The sequence below is a fragment of the Rhinoraja longicauda genome, chromosome 11, assembly GCF_053455715.1.
Source record: "Rhinoraja longicauda isolate Sanriku21f chromosome 11, sRhiLon1.1, whole genome shotgun sequence".
Taxonomy (NCBI): Eukaryota; Metazoa; Chordata; class Chondrichthyes; order Rajiformes; family Arhynchobatidae; genus Rhinoraja; species Rhinoraja longicauda.
Window position 1 is genome coordinate 51,532,819 of NC_135963.1, and position 23,450 is coordinate 51,556,268.

Below are 23,450 nucleotides of genomic sequence, written 5' to 3' on the forward strand. Positions count from 1 at the left end.
AACAGTTGGAGTATGGTCCTGGCCTCCCATCGAACGAATTGCAGACCTTTGAACTATCTTTAATCAGAACTTATTGTGTACGAAACACAATCTGTACACTGATCTGTACTTGGGATGGCTTGATTGTAATCGTGTATATTATTTTCTTTGATAGGATAGCATGCAATAAAAGCTATTCATTGTACCCTGGTACACGTAACAATAATAAAAGGGTGGAATCTCGGTAGGACTTAAGCAAACACTGTCAGATTGTGATCATTATTAAATAAGGAAGCGCCAGCTACACTCTTAGAAACAACTGCCGTGTATATAATTCAGTATTTAACTCTGGTGTACCACTGGGATGGTTAAATGGGCATAATGACAATGCTCTACCCACCAATTCCACTGCACACTCAAAGGAATGTACAAGAAGGGTAAAATCAGATTCCACAGTAATTTTCAAAGAGCAATGGGTGCCGTGAGCAATAAAGGTTGTACCATCTAACAGTTCTTTAAAAGAGCTGACAGACACAAGTGGTTTAATAATTCTAATTTTAAACGAAACAACGGTAAGAATACAGCTATGTTTGAAGATATTCAGCAATTTGCAGGGTTTTTGAAAATTTCCACTCAACTATTCCATATTATTGGACTTCTGCTCTCATTCCCCTTTTCCACCAGAACAAGGATTCAGATCACCTTGTCCTTACTTTCCAGACCATTGAACACATTAGAAAAAATGGAGCGGAAGATCAGTGCCTGTAAACAGGCTGTGAGCTCACCTTCCTTGCACTCGGAAACACTCAAAAAGTTGTGATCAGCTACGGGAAGCAGGCCCTGGACACATGGAAGCGGGAGGCGTGAAGTGGCAAGTCTAAGTGTTGGTTCTGGAGGCCCTAGAGCTGCCAGGGGATTGCAATAATCAAATGCCATTGGAGGTCCCACAGAAGTGAGGTTGCAAGATGGATTCAACAATGGCTGAATGGGAGATACCAGAGGGTAACGGTTGACAATTGTATGTCAGGTTGGAGGCCAGTGTCTAGTGGAGTACCCCAAGGATCTGTGTTGGGTCCACTGTTGTTTGTCATTTACATTAATGATCTGGATGATGGTGTGGCAAATTGGATTAGTAAATATGCAGATGATACTAAGATAGGTGGTGTAGTTGATAGTGAGGTAGATTTTCAAAGTCTAGAGAGAGACTTGGGCCTTTTGGAAGGGTGGGCTGAAAGATGGCAGTTGGAGTTTAATGCTGATAAGTGTGAGGTGCTGCATTTTGGTAGGACAAATCAAAATAGGACGTACAGGGTAAATGGTAGGGAATTGAGGAATGCAGTGGAACAGAGGGATCTGGGAATAACTGTGCATTGTTCCCTGAAGGTGGAATCTCATGTGGATAGGGTGGTGAAGAAGGCGTTTGGTATGCTTGCCTTTATAAATCAGAGCATCGAGTATAGAAGTTGGGATGTAATGTTAAAATTGTACAGGGCATTGGTGAGGCCGAATCTGGAGTATGGTGTGCAGTTCTGGTCGCCAAATTATAGGAAGGATGTCGACAAAATGGAGAGGGTACAGAGGAGATTTACTAGAATGTTGCCTGGGTTTCAGCACTTAGGCTACAGAGAGAGGTTGAACAGGTTGGGTCTTTATTCTTTGGAGCGTAGAAGGTTGAGGGGGGACTTGATAGAGGTTTTTAAAATTTTGAGAGGGACGGACAGAGTTGACGTGGGTAGGCTTTTCCCTTTGAGAGTGGGGAAGATTCCAACAAGGGGACATAGCTTCAGAATTGAGGGACAAAGGTTTAGGGGTAACATGAGGGGGTACTTCTTTACTCAGAGGGTCGTGGCTGTATGGAATGGGCTTCCGGTGGAAGTGGTGGAGGCTGGCTCGATTTTATTATTTAAGAGTAAATTGGATAGGTATATGGATAGGAGGGGATTAGAGGGTTATGGTCTGAGTGCAGGTAGATGAGACTAGGTCAGGGAGAATGGTCGGCGTGGACTGGTAGGGCCGGACAGGCCTGTTTCCATGCTGTAGTTGTTATATGGTTATATGGAAGTAAAGTGCAGATTGGGTATGGGCTGCAGCATGGCCTGTCTGAACATTGTTTAGGGTCCGGCCCACCACAATGGTGTCATCTGCAAACCTGTAGATGGAGTTACAGCAGAATTTGGCTGCACATTCGTGACTATATAGAACATGAGAACGCATCCTTGTAGGGCACCAGTGTTGAGAATTATTGTGGAGAATGAAATGTCGCCTATCCTCACTGATTGTAGTCTACAGGTCAGAAAGTCGAGGATCCAGTGGCAGAGAGAGGTGCTGGCTCCTCGGCCTAGGAGTTTGGATGGGATTATGGTATTGAAGGCAGAGCTCTATCCATTAAATAGAAGACGCAAGGAATTGTAGATGCTGGAATCTTGATCAACACATAAAGTGCTGGAGTAGCTCAGTGGGTCAGGCAGCACCTGTGGAGGGAAAAGACAGGCAACGTTTTGGATCGGGTTCCTTCTTTACAAAGGTGCTGCAATATTGATCATATCCCTCTCACCCTCATCTACCTATCATTTGCCAGGCTGTCCACCCCACCTCTTTCAGCTTTCTTCCCCCCCTACTGAAGAAGAGTCCCAACCTGAAAAGTTGCCTATCCATTCCCTCCACAAATGCTGCCTGACCCACTGAGTTACTCCAGCACATTGTGCGTCAATAAATAGCAGTCTGACGTAGGTGTCTTATTATCGAGATGTCCCAGGGATGAGTGTATGGTCAGGGGGATGCTGTCTGATATGGACGTGTTGCGATGCTAAGCACAATGTAGTTATACAAGGTTGTCTGGGAGGTTGGAGATAATGTGCACCATCACTAATCTCTTGAAGTGCCTAATGATGGTGAATGTCAGAGCCACTGGACAGCAGTCATTAAGGACAATATCTTGGTTTTCTTTGGCATCGGGATGGTAGTGGTCCTCATGGGGACCTCAGAAGACTACAAGATATATGGTAGAAAACATACTGACTGGCTGCATCACCGTCTGGTTCAGCAACTCGAATGCTCAGGAACAAATGAGATGACAGAGAATGGTAGACACTGCCTGGTCTATCACAGATTCTGATCTCCTCACCATCAAAGGGATCTATAGGAGGCGATGCCTCAAAAAGGCAACCAATATCATCAAAGACCCACGCCACCATGGCCACACTCTCACTTAGCTCCTACCACCGGGAAGAGCATGCAGGAGCCTGAAAACCCATCACCGGACTCAAGAACATCTTTGCAGCAACCATCAGGCTCTTGAACACCATATAACACTGACTTCAGCAACTATTAGCTTCTATTGACCCACGACACCGTTACCCAAGACTAACAGGATGAGTGGCAACCTTCCACTGACCTTCTGTTCAAGCAAGCATGGAATTCATGTTGTTGCCAGAGATACTGACTGACATCAATTTACAGCCCGTTACAGCATGCAAGCCTTGCCACAGTCGACACGTCTGTGTTGTCAGGGTCGTTGATTTGAATGCTGCAGTCTCGGGCTTCACCCGAGTACTCACTCACAAAGTGTCATGATTATGCATATGCTGACAATGTAACCTTAGCAGTCAAGTGCAAAGATCAGTATGATATTGTATGATACTAGCACCAAAGATCTACATTCACTGGAACATTGGAATTGATTGAGTCCTTTCCCAAATGTTGCAGTCTTGTCATTCAACTCAAGATCCCCCAGTAAAGCAAAGTTATGCTCGGCAGGTGACCCAACATCAAAAGGCTGATGCAAAACGTGCTAGAGTAACTCAATGGGTCAGGCAACATCTATGGAGGGAATGGATAGGCAACGTTTCAGGTTGGGACCTTTCTTCAGAGCTGGAAAAGAGGTGGATGGGGCAGGACAAAGCTTGGCAAGTGATGTACCTATAAACACAAAATATGTAATTTAAAAAAATTCAATTCATTATTAACCACAATACTAGTGCAAATAAACCCAGTCTTTAGTGCAACCCAAGACATTCAATAGAAGCTAACAGTTGCTGAGGTCAGTGTTATATGGTGTTCAGGAGCCTGATGGTTGCTGCGAAGAAGCTGTTCTTGAATCCGGTGGTGATGGTTTTCAAGCTCCTGCACCTTTTTCCCAGTGGTTGGAGGCAAATGAGATTGTGGCCATGGTGGTGTGGGTCTTTGATGATATTGGCTGCCTTTTTGAGGCATCACCTCCAACAGATACCTTTGATGGCGAGATCAGTATCTGTGATGGACGAGGCAGTGTCTACCACTTTCTGTCATTGTTCCCGAGTTGCTGAACCAGATGGTGATGCAACCAGTCAGTATGTTCTCTACCATATACCTGTAGCAGTTTGTCAACATACGATTCTCCTCAATCTCCTAAGGAAGTAGAGCACTGATGAGCTTTCTTTGTGATTACATCAATGTGCAGGGATCTGAACGTATCTTCAGAGATATTTTCAAGAACTTGAAGCAGTTGATTCTTTCCACCATCATCTTATCGATGCAGTCAGGTTTATAAATTCTTGGCTTTCCCCTCCTGAAGTCAATGATCAGCTCCTTGGTCTTGCTGACATTGAGAGCAAGATTATTGTTCTGGCACCATTCAATCGGATTTACAATCTCCCTTCCATTTGCTGATTCATCATAACCATTATTCATGTAACAACAGTGGCATCAATGGTAAATTTAAACATGGCATTGGAATAATGTCTGGCTACACAGAAATGGGTATAGACAGTGTAGGGGTTTAGAGACCCGGCACATAACCTTGAAGTTCTACTGTGCTGATGGTTAGCGAGGAGGAAGTACTGTTGCTCATTCAGATTGATTAGTAGGACTAGATGTTACAATCCCTAAGGTTTGCACTACAATTGACTAGTGTTGTTCTTGGGGGTGACCACTAGGTGATGTTGCTACCATTCAGACACATCTTCAGTTGTGTACCTCAACGTCACTGGGTGTTTCGGCCTTTTATCACAAGACACCCTCAGTCGAGGCAGGCCCACCACAGGGTGATCAGCCCTGGGTGTGTGTCTTATGGTTAGCCTCTAGATGGTCACGTGGCAGCCCAGACAGTATCTTTTCTTTTCAGCCGCAGCCAGTGACTGCTCCGTTCGGCGGCATTTGCAAGTTCTTTGATTGCCCTCCTTTGGGCCTGCCCTCTGACTCCAACTTCCCTCAGGAGCCTTGCAGTGGAACTGGCTACAAAGCCCCTGCACCCCACCTCCACTGGACACACTCTTACACTCCAACCTCGCTCCTCTGCCTCTACTGCAAGGTTGGAATATCTCAGCCTTTTCCTTTCAAATGCCTCGTCCACAGCCTCCTCCCAGGGCACCGTCAGCTCAATGATGAAAACACGCCGACAGGAGCTGGACCAGAGGACGAGGTCTGGTCGCAGGTTGGTAGCTGCGATTTCAACTGGGAAGGAAAGCGATTGTGAGAAAGTCAAAGATCCAATTGGTAAGCTGAGCAGACACAGAGTTTGATAATGTTTGGAAGGGATGATGGTGTTGAAAACTGAGCTGAACATCGATGAACAGCCTAATGTACATGTTCTTATTGTCTTAAAATGGCGGCGCTGCGCAGCAGCTGCGGCTCACCTGCAGTCCGTTTATCTTTTTTGTTGTTTTTTGTCTTAATTGTAGTGTTTAGATGTGATGTAGTGTTTTTTGTGGTTGTGTACTATGTGTGTGGGGAGGGGGGGAAACTGTAGAATTGTCTCTTCCGAACGGAGACCCGACCTTTTTTTTCTGGGTCGTGTCTCCATTCCCGCTGCGGCCTATCATCGGCCAAACACCTGGAGCTGGCGGCCTCCACCTGGGACCACCTGGGCTCTGGTTCGCAGAGCCCGCGGACCGGACTTACCATCTGCGGAGCTGACTGCCTTCGGAGGCTGTGGTAGCGCTGCGAGAGCGGCTGCAACTCGCCTTTGGAGGCTCCGGAGGCTTCAGCCGCGAGGATATCGGAAGCTCACAGGCCCCTGGGCCGACATCAGGAGCTCCGGCAGCAGTTGGCTTGGGTCAGCCCACTGCGGACCTTTCACCGTCCGGCGCGGCCTGAAATAGGCCGCGGGATTTTTCTCTGCCCGGCGGGGGCTTCAATGTCAGGAGCCACGACCACCCCGACGTGCAGCGGCAGTGTCTTCGCTCGCCCTGAATCGCGGGGCTTAGGTCGGCCCGCTGCGGACCTTTCACCGTCCGGCGCGGCCAGGAACGTGGCAACATCAACAGCCTGACCGCAGGAGAAGACGGAAGGGAAGAGAAAAGACATTCTGGCCTTCCATCACAGTGAGGAGGTGACGCGAGGAGACTCACTGTGATGGATGTTTCTTTTTTTTGCTTTGTGTTGGCTTGTGATTGTGTGTGTTATTGCTTTATTTTTATTGCTCTGATTGTTGGACTGTGGGTAACGGAATTTCGTCCAAAAGACTTGTTTTTTTGGATGACAATAAAGGTTATTCTGATTCCGATTCTTAGTAATCCAGTGCAGAGTGGAGAGCCAGCGAGATTGCATCCCCTGTTGATCTATTGTGACCATGGGCAAATTATAATGGATCCAGATCTCTCACCTAAGATTGGAGACGATACCAATCTCTCACAGTACTTCACCACCACAAACATTAGCGCTACTGGTCTGTAGTCATTGAAGCATGCCACCTCACTCTTCGTGGGCACCATTACTACGTGGGTACCATAAATGCCCTTTTAAAGCAAGTGGGAATTTTGGAACTAGCAATAAGAGGTGGAATATGTACCTTTACCAAGGGACAGACTTGATCGTATGATAATATCTACAGAATACTTACGTCTAGAACTGGTAAGTAAAATGTACAAATCAAATCAAATCAGACGAGTTAAACCGTTACTTTGGATCTGTCTTCACTGAGGAAGATACACACAATCTCCCAAATGTTCTAGGGGCCGGAGAACCTAGGGTGATGGAGGAACTGAAGGAAATCCACATTAGGCAGGAAATGGTTTTGGGTAGACTGATGGGACTGAAGGCTGATAAATCCCCAGGGCCTGATGGTCTGCATCCCAGGGTACTTAAGGAGGTGGCTCTAGAAATAGTGGAAGCATTGGAGATCATTTTTCAATGTTCTATAGATTCAGGATCAGTTCCTGTGGATTGGAGGATAGCAAATGTTATCCCACTTTTTAAGAAAGGAGGGAGAGAGAAAACGGGTAATTATAGACCAGTTAGTCTGACATCAGTGGTGGGGAAGATGCTGGAGTCAATTATAAAAGACGAAATTGCTGAGCATTTGGATAGTAGTAACAGGATCATTCCGAGTCAGCATGGATTCACGAAGGGGAAATCATGCTTGACAAATCTACTGGAATTTTTTGAGGATGTAACTAGGAAAATTGACAGGGGAGAGTCGGTGGATGTGGTGTACCTCGACTTTCAGAAAGCCTTCGACAAGGTCCCACATAGGAGATTAGTGAGCAAAATTAGAGCACATGGTATTGGGGGTAGGGTACTGACATGGATAGAAAATTGGTTGACAGACAGAAAGCAAAGAGTGGGGATAAATGGGTCCCTTTCGGAATGGCAGGCAGTGACTAGTGGGGTACCGCAAGGTTCGGTGCTGGGACCCCAGCTATTTACGATATACATTAATGACTTAGATGAAGGGATTAAAAGTACCATTAGCAAATTTGCAGATGATACTAAGCTGGGGGGTAGTGTGAATTGTGAGGAAGATGCAATAAGGCTGCAGGGTGACTTGGACAGGTTGTGTGAGTGGGCGGATACATGGCAGATGCAGTTTAATGTAGATAAGTGTGAGGTTATTCACTTTGGAAGTAAGAATAGAAAGGCAGATTATTATCTGAATGGTGTCAAGTTAGGAACAGGGGATGTTCAACGAGATCTGGGTGTCCTAGTGCATCAGTCACTGAAAGGAAGCATGCAGGTACAGCAGGCAGTGAAGAAAGCCAATGGAATGTTGGCCTTCATAACAAGAGGAGTTGAGTATAGGAGCAAAGAGGTCCTTCTACAGTTGTACCGTGCCCTGGTGAGACCGCACCTGGAGTACTGTGTGCAGTTTTGGTCTCCAAATTTGAGGAAGGATATTCTTGCTATTGAGGGCGTGCAGCGTTGGTTCACTAGGTTAATTCCCGGAATGGCGGGACTGTCGTATGTTGAAAGGCTGGAGCAATTAGGCTTGTATACACTGGAATTTAGAAGGATGAGGGGGACCTTCATCATCATCATATCATCATATATATACAGCCGGAAACAGGCCTTTTCGGCCCTCCAAGTCCGTGCCGCCCAGCGATCCCCGTACATTAACACTATCCTACACCCACTAGGGACAATTTTTACATTTACCCAGCCAATTAACCTACATACCTGTACGTCTTTGGAGTGTGGGAGGAAACCGAAGATCTCGGAGAAAACCCACGCAGGTCACGGGGAGAACGTACAAACTCCTTATTGAAACATATAAGATAATTAGGGGATTGGACACATTAGAGGCAGGAAACATGTTCCCAATGTTGGGGGAGTCCAGAACAAGGGGCCACAGTTTAAGAATAAGGGGTAGGCCATTTAGAACGGAGATGAGGAAGAACTTTTTCAGTCAGAGAGTGGTGAAGGTGTGGAATTCTCTGCCTCAGAAGGCAGTGGAGGCCAGTTCGTTGGATGCTTTCAAGAGAGAGCTGGATAGACCTCTTAAGGATAGCGGAGTGAGGGGGTATGGGGAGAAGGCAAGAACGGGGTACTGATTGAGAGTGATCAGCCATGATCGCATTGAATGGCGGTGCTGGCTCGAAGGGCTGAATGGCCTACTCCTGCACCTATTGTCTATTGTCTAAGAATTCTTGTCCTAAAGGCTCCTTTTGCTGTGACATTTCATCAATCCATACAATCTCACTCAAACCCATTGAATGGGCTTGTGATCTTGATTTGCAACTTTAACCTTCTGCTCAAACAGCTATACACCTTTGTGTTTTGTCGTAAACTAGACCAAAGCATTGCTCACAAATAGTTAAGATAGTTGCGGCACCATGTTTGGCACAGACATTGTGGGCCAAAGGGCATGTTCTTATGCTGTACTGTTCTAAAACCATAAAGGTTTGGGGCACCAACTAGTTTCCATTGGCCGAAAGTCAAGGTAAGGAAAGCTTTTGCTGGAATGCATAAATAAAATTATTCCATCATACAATAGCATAAGCAGTCTAACCCATCTTCTTGCTACAGATGCCATTGACTCGACAGGCCCAGCAAGAGTAAGCTTGAAACTAAGGTTGCAGCTCTTCATAAAATTCAGTAATTTTTAAATCTGCATGTCTTTTAAAATTAATATTCAAAATGTAATGGAAAACATTAGAGAAAATTTACATCCCAGAGAACACCAATTGTTGCTGAAAATTCATGTTTCATATCATATCATATATATACAGCGCGGAAACAGGCCTTTTCGGCCCACCAAGTCCGCGCCGCCCAGCGATCCCCGTACATTAACACTATCCTACACCCACTAGGGACAATTTTTTACATTTACCCAGCCAATTAACCTACAAACCTGTACGTCTTTGGAGTGTGGGAGGAAACCGAAGATCTCGGAGAAAACCCACGCAGGTCACGGGGAGAACGTACAAACTCCTTACAGTGCAGCACCCGTAGTCAGGATCGAACCTGAGTCTCCGGCGCTGCATTCGCTGTAAAGCAGCAACTCTACCGCTGCGCTACCGCTAGTTACAAACTTTCTTCAAAACCCTTTGATCTCGTTACTCATACCTGTACAAGTGCAACTCCGGCCATTAATGTCAAGAGGGAGAGCCATTGATAAACACCAAGGTTTTTTCCAAGCATAGTCACAGAAAAGAAAGCTGTCGTGAGCACCTTAAGCTGGTAAGTAACCTAAATGAGAGAAAAATTGTAACAATGGATTTATTTCCAATATTTACAAACATAATCTACACTCATATTCATTATTCAAACATGGCCATATTTTCAGATCCATATATTACAATAAATAACGCTGTATATACATAGATAATTTAATTGATTTTAATAAATCATTCCACTAATCATTCCTAAATCCCCAATTCTCTATATTGCCTAAATTGTAACATGCCTCTTTAAAAGCTTCATTTGGGGTTGCACTAGGTTTTGTGCATAAAATCTCCTAAAATTTTGCAGAATTCCACTTGATTTCTGTCAACTCCTTCATTTTAAAAGTATCTTCTTTGTAACTTCTCTTATAACTGTGGCTTCTTCACCACTCAACTTTCTCCAACCATACAAACTTCATATTTCTAAATGCTTAGTTTTAAAGTACTTTACCATAGTTGCCCAAGGTCTTAGCTGTAGAATTCCTTCCATAAATCTCTCTCTCTTGCTCACCCACCCCCCCTCTCTCTCCCCCTCATTCTCTCCACCCACTCTCTTTTTCTCTCCAACCTCTCCTTCTTTGAAGGCCATCCCGGGAATGACCTTGATCTGTTCATATTATCTTCTGTGGCGACACTAACATTTGTTTCTTTATGCTATTAATTACCTTGCAATTGTTTTACTAGTCTAAAATTATTGTATAAATACTAGATGTTGTTGCTAAATACCTTTTACAGCTCCTATAAATAACACACCTCGAAAGTCCTATTGCTTACCATCCCTTGCTCCAATTATTTCATTTGCTTTCAATTCAAATTTGAATCACATTAGCTAATTTGTTATAATTTATTTATTTTTGAAAGATGCATGCCCATGGGATTTTATCAAATGTCATTAAGAAAAACAATACAAAACATTTTCATTCACAGGACATGCCTTCATATACCTCCAACAGTGCAGGATCACAAGAGTAGAAGGTTTGAAATGCCTGAAACCAAAAGGAGCTAATATTGTACCTGATACGTTGCTGCATCTAAATTAGACAATGCTACATAAAGGAGGTTGTTCTGAAGGGTGTAAATTCCAGACGGAATGGCAAGTTTTAATGTCTCCATTGGTTTGTTAATAATTTCATCTTGTAATACTCTATTTAATCCCTTAAGACTATAACCTAAAAGTGAGAAAACAGAACATAATTAGCCTTGTTCATACTGTAACATAGACACAATTATTTTTGAAACAATTTATAAAACTGCAGTTAATGATTATGGTAATGTACAAATACAAAGCAGTAAAAAGTAGAAAATAAGGGGGAAAAAAGAATGAATTTCTATTTACTCATTAAAAGATAATGAATGAAGTGGAGAAAGTGTTGCAAGTGAAGGGTACAGTAAAGCAGTTCATATGTTTCACTGCCCAACGCATTTCATATGAAACTCAGCTTTTCTATTCACCGATCTCCAAAAACTCTATTTTGGGATCGGTGACACACTTAAAGAAAACCCGAAGGCATCCATCAAAGGTACATCAGCAATTACAGATGAGATTCCATTGTTTCATCTCATGTCCAATGCTTCATGAAATGCAGCAATTTTAAACAAGAAAATATACTAAATAGTGTACGTACTAGAATCCTTATAAACTAAAAGTAGACATGCTACAATCTTCATCATCTCAGCAATGACAACTGCAGTTGATGCCAAATAACGAGGTCCTTCTTCTTTGAAAGTACGTGAGTAACGCATGGTTAAAACGAGACTGGTCGTCTGAAATACTAAAATTCCCAGCGAAATGTATTTCAAATTGAACTCCATATTTTAACGCCCACTTTCCTGTAAAGTTAAAGGGAAACAAATTAATTCAAACTGTAATTATGTTTAACTTTGGATTTAGGAATAATTTTAAAATGCCTTCCAAAATTTTTGAGATGCCCCCATTAAAAGGTCTCAAAATAGGTAGGGAAGAGCAAATTCTCCAATAATGTTAGTTCAGCTAAGGAATGGCAGTTAGTCAACTATATCCCTAAATTATGTCATAAATATAAAGTTAATACTTTGCCCACCGGATTATCATTACAATTGGACATTTTCCCCCATTCTCTTTTCTTTGGGTTTGTAATATTTCTTCTACCATGCAATTTTCAAACTTCCAATCCACTAAATAAATCTTTTGAGTCAGATTGTAGTTTTGTAAAGAGACTATCAAGGTGAAAAATTAGTTGTACAGCATCAAAAACAGAAAAATGTTGCAGCAACGATGTAGAGGGAAACAACATCAACATTGCTAACGAGGACCTCCAGAGATGCTGCCTGATCCATTGAGTTACTGTATTTTCCCATCAATTCTCCCGCATTGTTTTGACTTCAATTATCATATTATAAATGGATAAAATGATGTAAATTGAGTTTTTAAGAACTTAAAAGTTATTTACATAATATTTACTGACAAATTAATACGACACTTAAGAACATAGAACAGCAAAAATCCAAGAACAGGCCCTTCGGCCGAAAATGTCCGTGCCGAAAATTCATATTTCATATTATTTTATATTCGTACAGGTGCTCGTCAACTTACGATGGGGTTACGTTCCGATAAACCCATCGTAAACCGAAAAAATCGTAAGTCGAAATGCATTTAATACACCTGATCACGTGGCCTGAAGCAAGCTGTGGCTCGCTGCCATTGCCCAGCTTTTGCACCATCGTAGAGTCGAAATATCGTAAGTCGAAGCATCGTGAGTCGGGGAGCATCTGTATTACTTTTATAGAATCCATTTATCTGGATTGAAAAAAATGGACCCAAGATTTATGGATAGGAAAGTCACTGTACTTTCTTCTTGTCTTAAAGAAGCTCCACTTAGATTTAATGATCCTTGGCAAAGTTTTTTTTCGGAAACCTTCTACTATCGGGCTGCACAGCAAGAGAATCACTAGCATCCACTAACTGTGAAAAGGAATGTTCTTTTACTTCACAAACACAGAATTAAGAGCTTGTACGAGTTACAATGCTCTTGAAACAATGTTGTAAATAAAAAAATCTGGTTCATTAATGTCCAAGCTAGAAAATTGCTGTCATAGAACATACACCAGTACAACGCAGGAACGGGCCCCTCGGCCTACAATGCTTGCGCTGAACATAGTCATAGAGTAATACAGTATAGAAACAGGCCCTTCGGCCCAACTTGCTCACACCGGCCAACATGTCCCAGTTACACTAGTCCCAACTGCCCGCGTTTGGTCCATATCCCTTCAAACCTGTCCTACCCATGTACCTGTCTAAATGTTTCTTAGATGTTGGGATAATCTCTGCCTCAACTACCTCCTCTGGCAGCTTGTTCCATACACCCACCACCCTCTGTGTGAAAAAGTTACCCCCCAGATTCCTATTAAATCTTTTGCCCTTCACCGTAAACCTATGTCTTCCAGTCCTCGATAAAACCTACTCTGGGCAATAACTCCTCTCATGATTTTATACACCTTAATAAGATCATTCCTCATCCTCCTGCGCTCCAAAAAATAGTCGCAGCCCATTCAACCTCTCCCTATAGCTCAGACCCTCTGTCCATAGCAACATCCTTGTAAATCGTCTCTGTACCCTTTCCAGCTTGACATCTTTCCTATAACATGGTGCTCTGTGGATTGTTACCTTGTCGTGGTGGAGAAGCTTGTGTGGTCCTAAGATTCTGAGAGCGATGCCGTCTGGCGCTATGCTCCTGGTAGGATCACCCATTGCGGTAAGGTCGAGGGGGAGGTCCCTGACAAAGAGCAATCCAACCAAGACCTCAACGATGGAACAGGCGGAGGATGATGGTTGACTTTAGTGGAGCGTCACAACGGCTGGGAAGGCGGATGAAGGCTGCAGCAGAAAAGGGTCCCCGGTCGTCATGGACTCCATGCCACTGAATCCTGGCCCAGATCTGTCAAGGACCGTGTGGTGGCTGTCTATGCACCAGTCATCCCACGTTAAACAAAGTCATGCACAGGCGTCCTCTATGGAGAGAACAGTCATACTCGCTTCGAGTGACCGCCGATGATGAATATGGTGCCCAGAACTGAACACAATACTCTAAATGCGGCCTAACCAGTGTCTTATATAACTGCAACATGACCTTCCAACTTCTATACTCAATACTCTGACTGAAGGCCAATGTGCCAAACACCTTTTTGACTACCCTATCTACTTGCTACTCCCACCTTCAAGGAACCATGTACCTGCAGTCCTAGATCCCTCTGCTTTACAACACTTCCCAGAGCACTACCATTCATGGATAGGTCCTGCCCATGTTAGACTTCCCAAAATGCAACTCGTCACATTTCTCTGTATTAAATTCCATCAACCATTCCCCAGCCCACCTGGCCAATTGATCAAAATCAGGCTCAAAATCCTGCTGTAATTTTTCACAACCATCTTCATTATCTGCAAAAATGATGCCAAGTTTAACTGATTTCAACTGCCAGTCTATCCCTCGATTCTCAGCACATCCACATGCCTATCTAAAAGCCTCTTAATGCCACTATGGTATCTGCCTTCACCACCACCCCTGCCAATGCATTCCAGGCCTCTATCGCTCTTCGTGTAAAAATCTTCGCACCATCTCCATTAAACGTTCCTCCACTCACCTTATAGGTATGCCCTTTAGTGTTGGACATATCCACCCTGGGAAAAACGTTCTGACCCCAACTAAGCCTCTCATAATTAAAAAAAACTTCTATCAAGTCTCCCCTCAACTTCAGATGTTCCAGAGAAAACAATCCATGTCTATCCAACCTCTCCTTGTAGTTAAAATCCTCCAATCCAGACAGCATTCTAATAAACCTCCTGCACCCTCTCCAAAGCCTCCACATCTTTAGTGTAATGGGGTGACCAAAACTGCACACAATACTCCATATGTAACCTAACCAAAGTCCTATAGAGCTGCATCAAGACTTCCTGACTATTGTACTCAATGCCCCAAGCAATGAAGGCAGGCATACCACACGACTTCTTTACCACATTATCCACTTACAGGCAGAAACTAAAACAGGAAAAACCGGTTTCCAGGGTCATATATAAATGGAACAATGAGGTTGATGAGGCCTTACAGGACTGCTTTGACACAACTGACTGGCAGATGTGTTTGAAGATACAGCAGAAGGCAATATCAACGAATACACAAACTCTGTCTTAGGCTGCATAAGTAAGTGTATCGATGATGTGGTTCCAAAAGCCACCATCTGCACTTACCTAATCAGAAACTCTGGGTTGGACAGGTGGTGAGAATTGGCAGCCACACCTCTTCCTCACTGATCCTCAACACAGGCACACCAAAGGAATGTGTGATCAGTCCTCTCCTGTACTTCCTGTTCACGCACGACTGTACTGCTAAGCACAGCTCAAACAGCATCCTAAAGTTTGCTGACGACACAACCATCTTGGGTCTCATCACAGACAACAATGAGACGGCCTACAGAGAGGAGGTAAAGGCACTAAACAGCTGGTGCCAGGAAAATAACCTCTCTCTCAATGTCAGCAAAACTAAAGAGATGATCATGGACTACAGGAGACAGCGGGGGAGTGGACACCTCCCCATCCACATCGGTGATGCTGAGGTTGAAAGGGTCAGCAGCTTTAAGTTCCTCAGTGTGCACATCACTGAGGACCTTTCCTGGACACTGCACACGGACACAATAACAAAGAAGGCACACCAGCGGCTCTTTTTCCTGAGAAGACTGAGGAAGTTTGGCATGAACGCCAGCATCCTCACAAACCTCTACAGATGCCCCATCGAGAGCCTGCTGACGGGCTGCATTACAGTCTGGTACGGGAACTGTTGTGCCCACAGCCACAAATCACTACAGAGAGTGGTGAAGACGGCACAGCACATCACTGGCAACTGTCTCCCGGCCATTCAGGACATTTTCTACCGGCGGTGCCTGCGGAAGGCACGCAGCATCATCAAGGACCACAGCCACCCAACACGCAGGCTGTTCTCCTTGTTACCGTCAGGCAGACGATACAGGAGTATGGCTGCGCGTACCACCAGACTTAAGAACAGTTTCTACCATCAGGCCATCAGGCTTCTGAACTCAAACACTTTTCAAATCATATATGTTGATTATTTTTAATATTGTCTTTTTACCTATTTTTAATATTGTCTTTTTACCTTACTAATTAATGTCATTTTCAAAATCTTAATTATCCTTGGAATATTACTGCTGAGGTGACCCGTTGTCTTGTCAAATACATTTCATTGTACCGTTGACCCTGTGCCAACCTACATATGACAAATAAAAAAAATATTATTACTTGTGCTGCCACCTTCAGTGAGCTATGAATGAACTTGGGCTCCAAGATTCCTCTGCAGTCAAGGCTCTAGCCAAAGAAACAACATTGGGCATTTTCCTGTCCTCCGTGGCCAGAGAAGAAACAAAGATCCTCGCCAAGGCCCCCCTCAACCTGCTCTCTTGTCTCTCTCAATAATCTGGGATAGATCCCATCAGGCGATGGAGACTTATCCACCTTAATGCTCTTCAAGAGCCTCAGCAAAACCTCTCAAACTCAAGATCTCAATCTGCCCTGAGATATGTATTCTCCACATTGATTTTGCTGAGGGGCAAGTCCTTCTCCTCGGTGAATACTGATGAAAAGTACTAATTTAGTACCTCACTGACATCCTCCAACTCCAAGCATAGATTCATTCCTTTATCCTTGAATTGAGGGGTCCCATCTTCTCCCTGGTCACCCTCTTGTTTTTAACACATCCAAAAATCCTTGGGATTTTCCTTAATCCAGTTGACCAATGACATTTCATAGCCCCTTTTGGCCCTTCTAATCACCCACTTGAGTTCTTTCCTACTCACTTAATATTCCTCTTAAGCCCCATCTGACACCATCTTCTTAAAACTGGCATACGCTTCCTTTTTCTTGCTGACCCAAGTTTACAATCTCCTTAGTTATTCATGGTTCCCTTCCCTGGCCAACCTCATCCCTGCTCCTTGACCTCATCCCTGATCCTGCACTTTGATCATCTGGCCTTTAAACTACTCCCTGTGGATTTACCCAATAACAAATGCTCCCAATCTACACTCTCTAGCTCCTGCCTAATGATATTGTAATCTGCCTTGCCTTGATTAAGTACCTCCCCCAACATCCAGACTGCCCCTAACTAACTCTAGACACACATTTGATTCAACTTCTTACCCAAGTGACCCCTCAAACACTTAGTTCAGAGACAATTCTCATTCCAGAAATCAATAGCACAAACTTAAACTGCCCTGACTCCACATAGTCCTTTTTAGGTACAGAGACTGAAACTGCAGAGTTTGAGATTTGATTTCAAGAAAACCTTGTAAAATTGAAGCACGACTTCCTTACTTTTATATCCCAAACAATTTGCATTAAAGTCCAAGCTTGTTTCATACATATGGCAGTCTTGCCACTGCTCACACTACAAAGTCAAATCCAATGTTTGTGCCTTTTCACCTTAATGTTCTCTACTCAGCCTAACAATTTAGAACATTTGGTCCAGGGCCTGTAAAAGCCGTGAATATCAAAGCATGATATTTTCCATCAATTTTTCCTCCGCAAAGACTAATGGATATTTAGAATTACACAATGTTAAGGGGCAATTAGATAAGCTCACAAAGAAAGACAGGGAAGGGAGATTTCTAAGGATTGATGGGAGGAGTGTAAGGAGGCTGCTAAATGTGAGATTAATTAATCTTGTTGCTAACGTCAAAACAGGAAAATGATGTGGCTGGATCAAGCAGCATCTATGGAGCGATAAATAGGAAGTAACATTTTGAAGATAGACACAAAAAGCTGGAGTAACTCAGCGGGCCAGGCAGCATCTCTGGAGAGAAGGAATGGGTGATGTTTTGGGACAAGACCCTTCTTCAGACTGGTTACGGATAAGGGAAATGAGAGATATAGATGGTGATGTGGAGAAATAAAGAACAATGAATGCCCTGGGTCTGCCGGGGCAGTTGTTATTGTAGATTTTGGGGAGAAGGTAAAGATAAGTAAAAAAAGTAACGATGTTCAAGGAAACAGGCCATTGTAAGCTGTTTGTAGGGTGAAAATGAGAAGGTAGTGCAAATTGGGTGGGAGAGGGATAGAGAGAGAAGGAATGCCCGGTCTACCTGAAGTGAGATAAATCAATATTCACACCACTGGCTGTAAGCTGCCCAAGCAAAATATGAGATGCTGTTCCTCCAATTTGCATTTAGCCTCACTCTGACAATGGAGGAGACTGAAGACAGAAAGGTCCGTGTAGAAATGGGAAGGAGAATTAGCGTGTCCAGCAACCGGGAGATCAGGTTGATTCACGTGGGCTGAGCGAAGGTGTTCCGTGAAACGATTGCCCAGTCTACATTTGGTCTCGCTGATGTATAAGAGTCCACATCTTGAACAACAGATACAGTAGATGAGGTTGGAGGAGGTGCAAGTGAACATGTGCCTAACCTGAAAGGACTGTTGGGGTTGCTGGACAGAGTCGAGGGCGGAGGTATAGGGACATGGGTTGCATCTCCTGCGGTTGCAGGGGAAAGTACTTGGGGAGGGGTGGTTTAGGTGGGAAGGGATGAGTTAACCAGGGAGTTGCGGAGGGAACGGTCTCTGCAGAAGGCGGAAAGGGGTGGAGAACATTTCAGAGGATTATATGTTGTATGCGACGGCAGATGGGGTGGATGGTAAGGACGAGGGGGACTCTGTCTCTGTTGCGACAAGGGGGAGCAAGGGCAGAGCTACGGGGTACTGAGGAGGCACGAGTGAGGGCCTCATCTATGATGGGAGAGGTGAACCCCCGTTCCCTAAAGAATGAGGACATCTCGGATATTCTAGTATGGAACACCTTATCTTGGGCGCAGATGCGGCGCAGACGGAGGAATTGAGAGTAGGGGATAGAGTCTTTGCAGGAAGCTGGGTGGGAAGAAGTTCAGTCAAGATAGTTGTGGGAGTCAGTGGGTTTGTAATAGACGTCAGTCAATAGTCTATTTCTTGTGATGGAGACTAAGATCAAGAAAGGGGAAGGAGGTGTTGAGATGGTCCAAGTAAATTTGAGTGCAGGATAAAAATTGGTGGTGAAGTGAATGAAGTCCATGAGTTCTGCATGGGTGCAGGAGGTAGCACTGATGCAGTCATCAATGTAACGGAGATAGAGTTCGGGGATAGGGCCAGTGTATGCCTGAAACAGGGATTGTTCAACGAACCCTACAAAGAGGTAGGCATAGCTGGGGCCCATAGCTACGCCTTGGAGCTGGAGGAAGTGGGAGGAGCCAAAGGAGAAGTTATTGAGGGTGAGGACCAGCTCCTCTAGGCGGAGTAGTGTGTTAGTCAAGGGAAATTGGATGGTTCTGCGGTCGAGGAAGAAACGGAGGGCGTTCCTGGTGGGGGATGGAGGTGTAGAGTGACTGGGTCTGCCAGGGCAGTTGTTTTTCTGGATTTTGGGGAGAAGGTAAAAACGGGCTGTGCGGGGCTGGGAAACGATAAGGTTGGAAGCTGTGGAAGGCAGACAACAAGAAGTGATGAAATCAGTAATGGTGTTTGAGATTAAGGCCAGGTGCTCATCTGTGGGATATGATCCAAGGATAAGGAGGAGGAGGTGTTTGATAGTTGTCGCCTGGCCTCAGCCGGTAGAGGTCAGCGCGCCAGACTGCCACTGCACCTCCCTTGTCGATGGGTTTCATTATGTCAGAGTTGCTGCAGAGTGATCGGAGGGCTGTATGTTCAGAGGGGGTGGTAAGGGAAGTGGAAAAGTTGATACGGTTGATGTCACATCGGCAGTTAGAAATAAAGAGGTCTAGAGAGGGTAGAAGGCCGTTCTGGGGAGTCCAAGAGGAGGGGGATCGGTGGGGACGGGAGAAGGGGTCATCACTGGGTGGTGAGGACCTTCCCATAGAAAAAGGCATGGAGGCGACGGAGGAAAAGCTCTACGTCATGGCGGACCGGAACTCGTTGAGGTGGGAACGAAGGTAAGGCCTCTGTTGAGGACAGACCGTTCCGTATCAGAGAGGGGGAGGTCAGGAGGGATGGTGAAGATACGACAAGGGTCAGGGTTGGGGTCAGAGGAGGGCCGGGGAGTGGACAAATGCCAAGGCAAGAACTGGAGGGGGGGGATGGTGGGTGTTCAGAGGGGGGGGCGTGAGAATGATAGTATGGGTGTGGTGTGGTGGGGGTAACCTGGTTAAAAGAGGGGGAAGGGGAAGACGAAGACCCATCACGACTGAGGTTCCTTGTAGGGAGGGGGAAGCAATAGGACCCAGCAGAGTCAGGCCACGTGGTGTTGGGAGTCTGCATCATGGAGGCTGTGGGCCTGGAATTCAGGTGACAGCTCCAGCCTGCTGGTGAGCTGGAGCGTTGGTGTTATATTGCATTAATTACCTGTCATCAGAACTGGAAAAGTAAGTAAACAAGTTTTAAATTACAAAGAAAGTAGATGGGTGGGAAGAACAAATATAGGGTGTGTAACAGGGTGGCAACTAAGATTTAATCTGATGACAATTGTTTTCAGTCCTTTCAAGATGTAATAAATGCTAGTTGATTACAGTTTCTCTCTCTGGTTAATTGCCTTGTATCCCATCGACATTAAATGCAGGCGAGACATTAAAATTTAACAACAAAATCATCATTGTAACTTATGTTTCACATCTAATTCTTACTGCATCACACTTAATTTAGGACATTTAATATGTAGAAAGAACAAACATATGAGAATTTCCAAGTACTCAAACAGGATAAGTTATACTATTCAATCACGACAACTAATTAACTTCACTATATTCTGAAAATAGCCACCCAAGCAGAAAAACACCTTTATTGAACCCCAAATCCTTTTGTTCTACAGGTTATAATCCAATTGATCCGTAACTGTTTTCAGTCGATGTAGCAGCCTATTTCTTGTCCTCTCCAGACCTCTGATGGTTCCAGATTACAAGTGTGATGTTCACTGCACTATATTGTAAACTCTGGCTCTTCTACCCAAATCTATAATGTACGGATTCGATCTCCAGAAATCAGAGGGCAAAAATATATCCAAGTAACTCTTGTGCACTATAATGGGAATTATTCTGGCAGAGATTCAGGGAAAGAATGTAAACAAAGCCACCATCTGAAGGGCAGGAATATTATCCCAAGTGCATTGGCCAATCAATGTTAAAAAAAAAAATTGCTCTATTTCTTATTAATGGTTGCAAGGCATTGCTGCACACAAGTAAGGTTGTCACATTTCCCTACTCTAGAGAGATTAGAATATTATCAACCGTAAAACACTTTGTGATGCCTTAGGTAATGAAATGGACTGAGGTTCTCCAATGCAAGAGGCTCTGGAGAGAAGCGTTATAAGAATGAAACCAGAATATACATTGTACATGACGTTGTTGAGGCTGCATTTCAAGTATAGCGTTCAGTTTGATCACCCTGTGATAAGAAGGATGTTGTTAAACTGGATAGAGTGCCGAGAAGATTTACAAGATTGTTGCCAGGACTTGAGAGCCCGTGCTATGCCAGGACTTGAGAGCCTATGCTATATGGAAAGGTTAGGTAGACTAGGACTTTTATTCCTTGGAGTGCAGGAGGCTGAGGGGTGATTTTATAGTGGTGTATGGAACCATAAAGGGGATGGATAAGGCGAATGCACAGTATTTTGCCCAGTGCAGGGGAATCAAGAACCGAGGGCATGTTTACAGTGAGAGGGGAAAGATTTAATAGGAACCTGAAGGGCAGCTTTTTCACTCAGAGGGTGGAGAGTATATGGAATGCGCTGCCGGACGTAGTTGAGGCAGGTACTATAACAACATTTAAAAGACACTTCGACAGGTATATGGATAGGTAGATTTAGAGGGTTATAGGATTTACAGGCAGCGTAGATGGGGCATCTTGGTTGGCATGGGCAAGTTGGGTCGAAGGGCTCTCTCTTTCTCTCTGTCTGCCTAGAATAGGATGAACAGATGAACAGGGTTTCTTCGTCTCCTCATTAAAGACTAAAGGATGACTTCTTTGGATGTCTTCGAAATTATGAAGAGTTTTGGTAAAGTGAGAATATTTCCTGTTGTGGGGAGCATATAAAACAAATTCACCAAGAAACGGAATTGAGAAAAATAACAAGTGAGCAATATCCCGATACATTGAAGCCTGAAGCCGGTGGGTGCCGCAGACCAAGTGGGAGAGGGAAGGAAGAGAGCGGGAAGAGAAACCGAGGGAATACACTGGAGACAGTCGGAAAGGATCAGAAACGCCAGTGTAACTTGGTAGATCTTTCTGTGATGATGCATTTTATGGTGTTGTTGTGCCTCAGCCACATTTTGTTCGTTTAATACAACCGAGAGACAGAAAGATTGACGGTGAACGCAGTAGTTAGTACTTTACGTGTTGAGGAGCGAGGTCACACCGAAGACAGACACAAAATGCTGGAGTAACTCGTCGGGACGGGCAGCATCTCTGGAGAGAAGGAATGGGTGAGAGTTCGGGTCGAGAACCTTCCTCAAGCTGATCGCACCTCCATTGGGGTTAGCAGCGCGAGACGCGACACGACACACCCCGCCGGGGAAGGCCGGGTCCCCGCGCATGCGCATCCCCGCAAAGTACGACGGGAATTGTAGTTGTTTGTCCGAACAAGAGATTGCAAGGCCGCCACGCATGCGCATCCCCCGCAAAGTACCAACGTCTGAGGAAGGGCCTCGACCCGAAACGTCACCCATTCCTTCTCTCCAGAAATGCTGCCTGACCCGCTGAGTTACTCCAGATTTTTGTGTCGACCATGGATGGGGGATTGTCGTCGTCTTCGCCGGAAGATATACGGGACACTGCGCACGCGCACCTCCACCGCAATGCACGATGGGGATTGTAGTCGTCTGGACGAAAGCGTTTCGAGTCGAGTTGCGCCCGCAAACTCCCCTGGTATTCCCGGGCTGCACTGGTGGGAACATCCGCGTCCGTATGGAAATCCCTTCTCTCGCCGTTTACCTCGCCTGCTGCAGCGCGCCTCGTGAGAACCTTCAGCATCCTCGCCCTGAGAATGGGCAACTCTGCAGCGCAGTCCCCAGGAGGGAGCAACTCAGTGCCTGTGGGGCTCGACCCATTCCTTCTTTCCACACATGCTGCTGTCTCGCTCAGTTACTCTAGCATTTTGTGTCTACTGTGTAAATCAGCATCTGCAGTTCCTTCCCACAGCATTCAGTGTAAATCAATAAATGCCTTTCCTTTCTGCAGCATTTTGTGTCGATTTTCCGTGTAAATCAGTACCTGCAGTTCCTTCCAACAGCATTTTGCGTCCATCTTCTGTGTAAATCAGCATCTGCAGGTCCTTCCTACACAGTGCTTTTGCACATTGTTTTACTGAACAAAAACAGATCGAATTTAGAAAATGTTTAAAAATGTTCAAGGCGTGAAGCTTATTTGCGCTTGGAAAAGAATGGGATAATTTGATGCAGTCAGCATAGCTTTCTCCGAGTCAGGTCATGTCTTACGACCATGTTCTATCTAGGATTTGCGATATTACCTGCCGAGAAAGGAACTGCAGATGCTGGTTTACACCGAAGACAGACACAATATGCTGGAGTAACTCAGCAGGACAGGCAGCATCTCTGCAGAGAAAGAATGGGTGATGTTTCGGGTCTGAAGAATGGTCTCAACCCAAAATG

General features: G+C 44.7%; 1 protein-coding gene across 5 annotated transcripts in view; it reads right to left on the reverse strand.

The window, feature by feature from the left end:
- The window catches only part of LOC144597918 (UDP-N-acetylglucosamine transporter-like), a 44,490-nt gene extending 21,309 nt beyond the window's left edge, over positions 1-23,181 (reverse strand). Inside the window, exons 1-4 of one of the 5 annotated variants that reach the window (XM_078407712.1) lie at positions 23,053-23,181; positions 11,462-11,666; positions 10,851-11,005; positions 9,739-9,861 (exon numbers count right to left, since the gene is read on the reverse strand). In XM_078407712.1, the coding sequence (XP_078263838.1) occupies positions 9,739-9,861; positions 10,851-11,005; positions 11,462-11,648 (465 nt within the window). In that variant the 5' untranslated portion in view covers positions 11,649-11,666; positions 23,053-23,181. Of the gene's footprint in view, positions 1-9,738; positions 9,862-10,850; positions 11,006-11,461; positions 11,667-22,171; positions 22,379-23,052 lie in introns of those variants that run through there. The other 4 variants (XM_078407711.1, XM_078407710.1, XM_078407709.1 and 1 more) reach the window with 4 other exon arrangements.
- Positions 23,182-23,450: the final 269 nt, after the last annotated feature.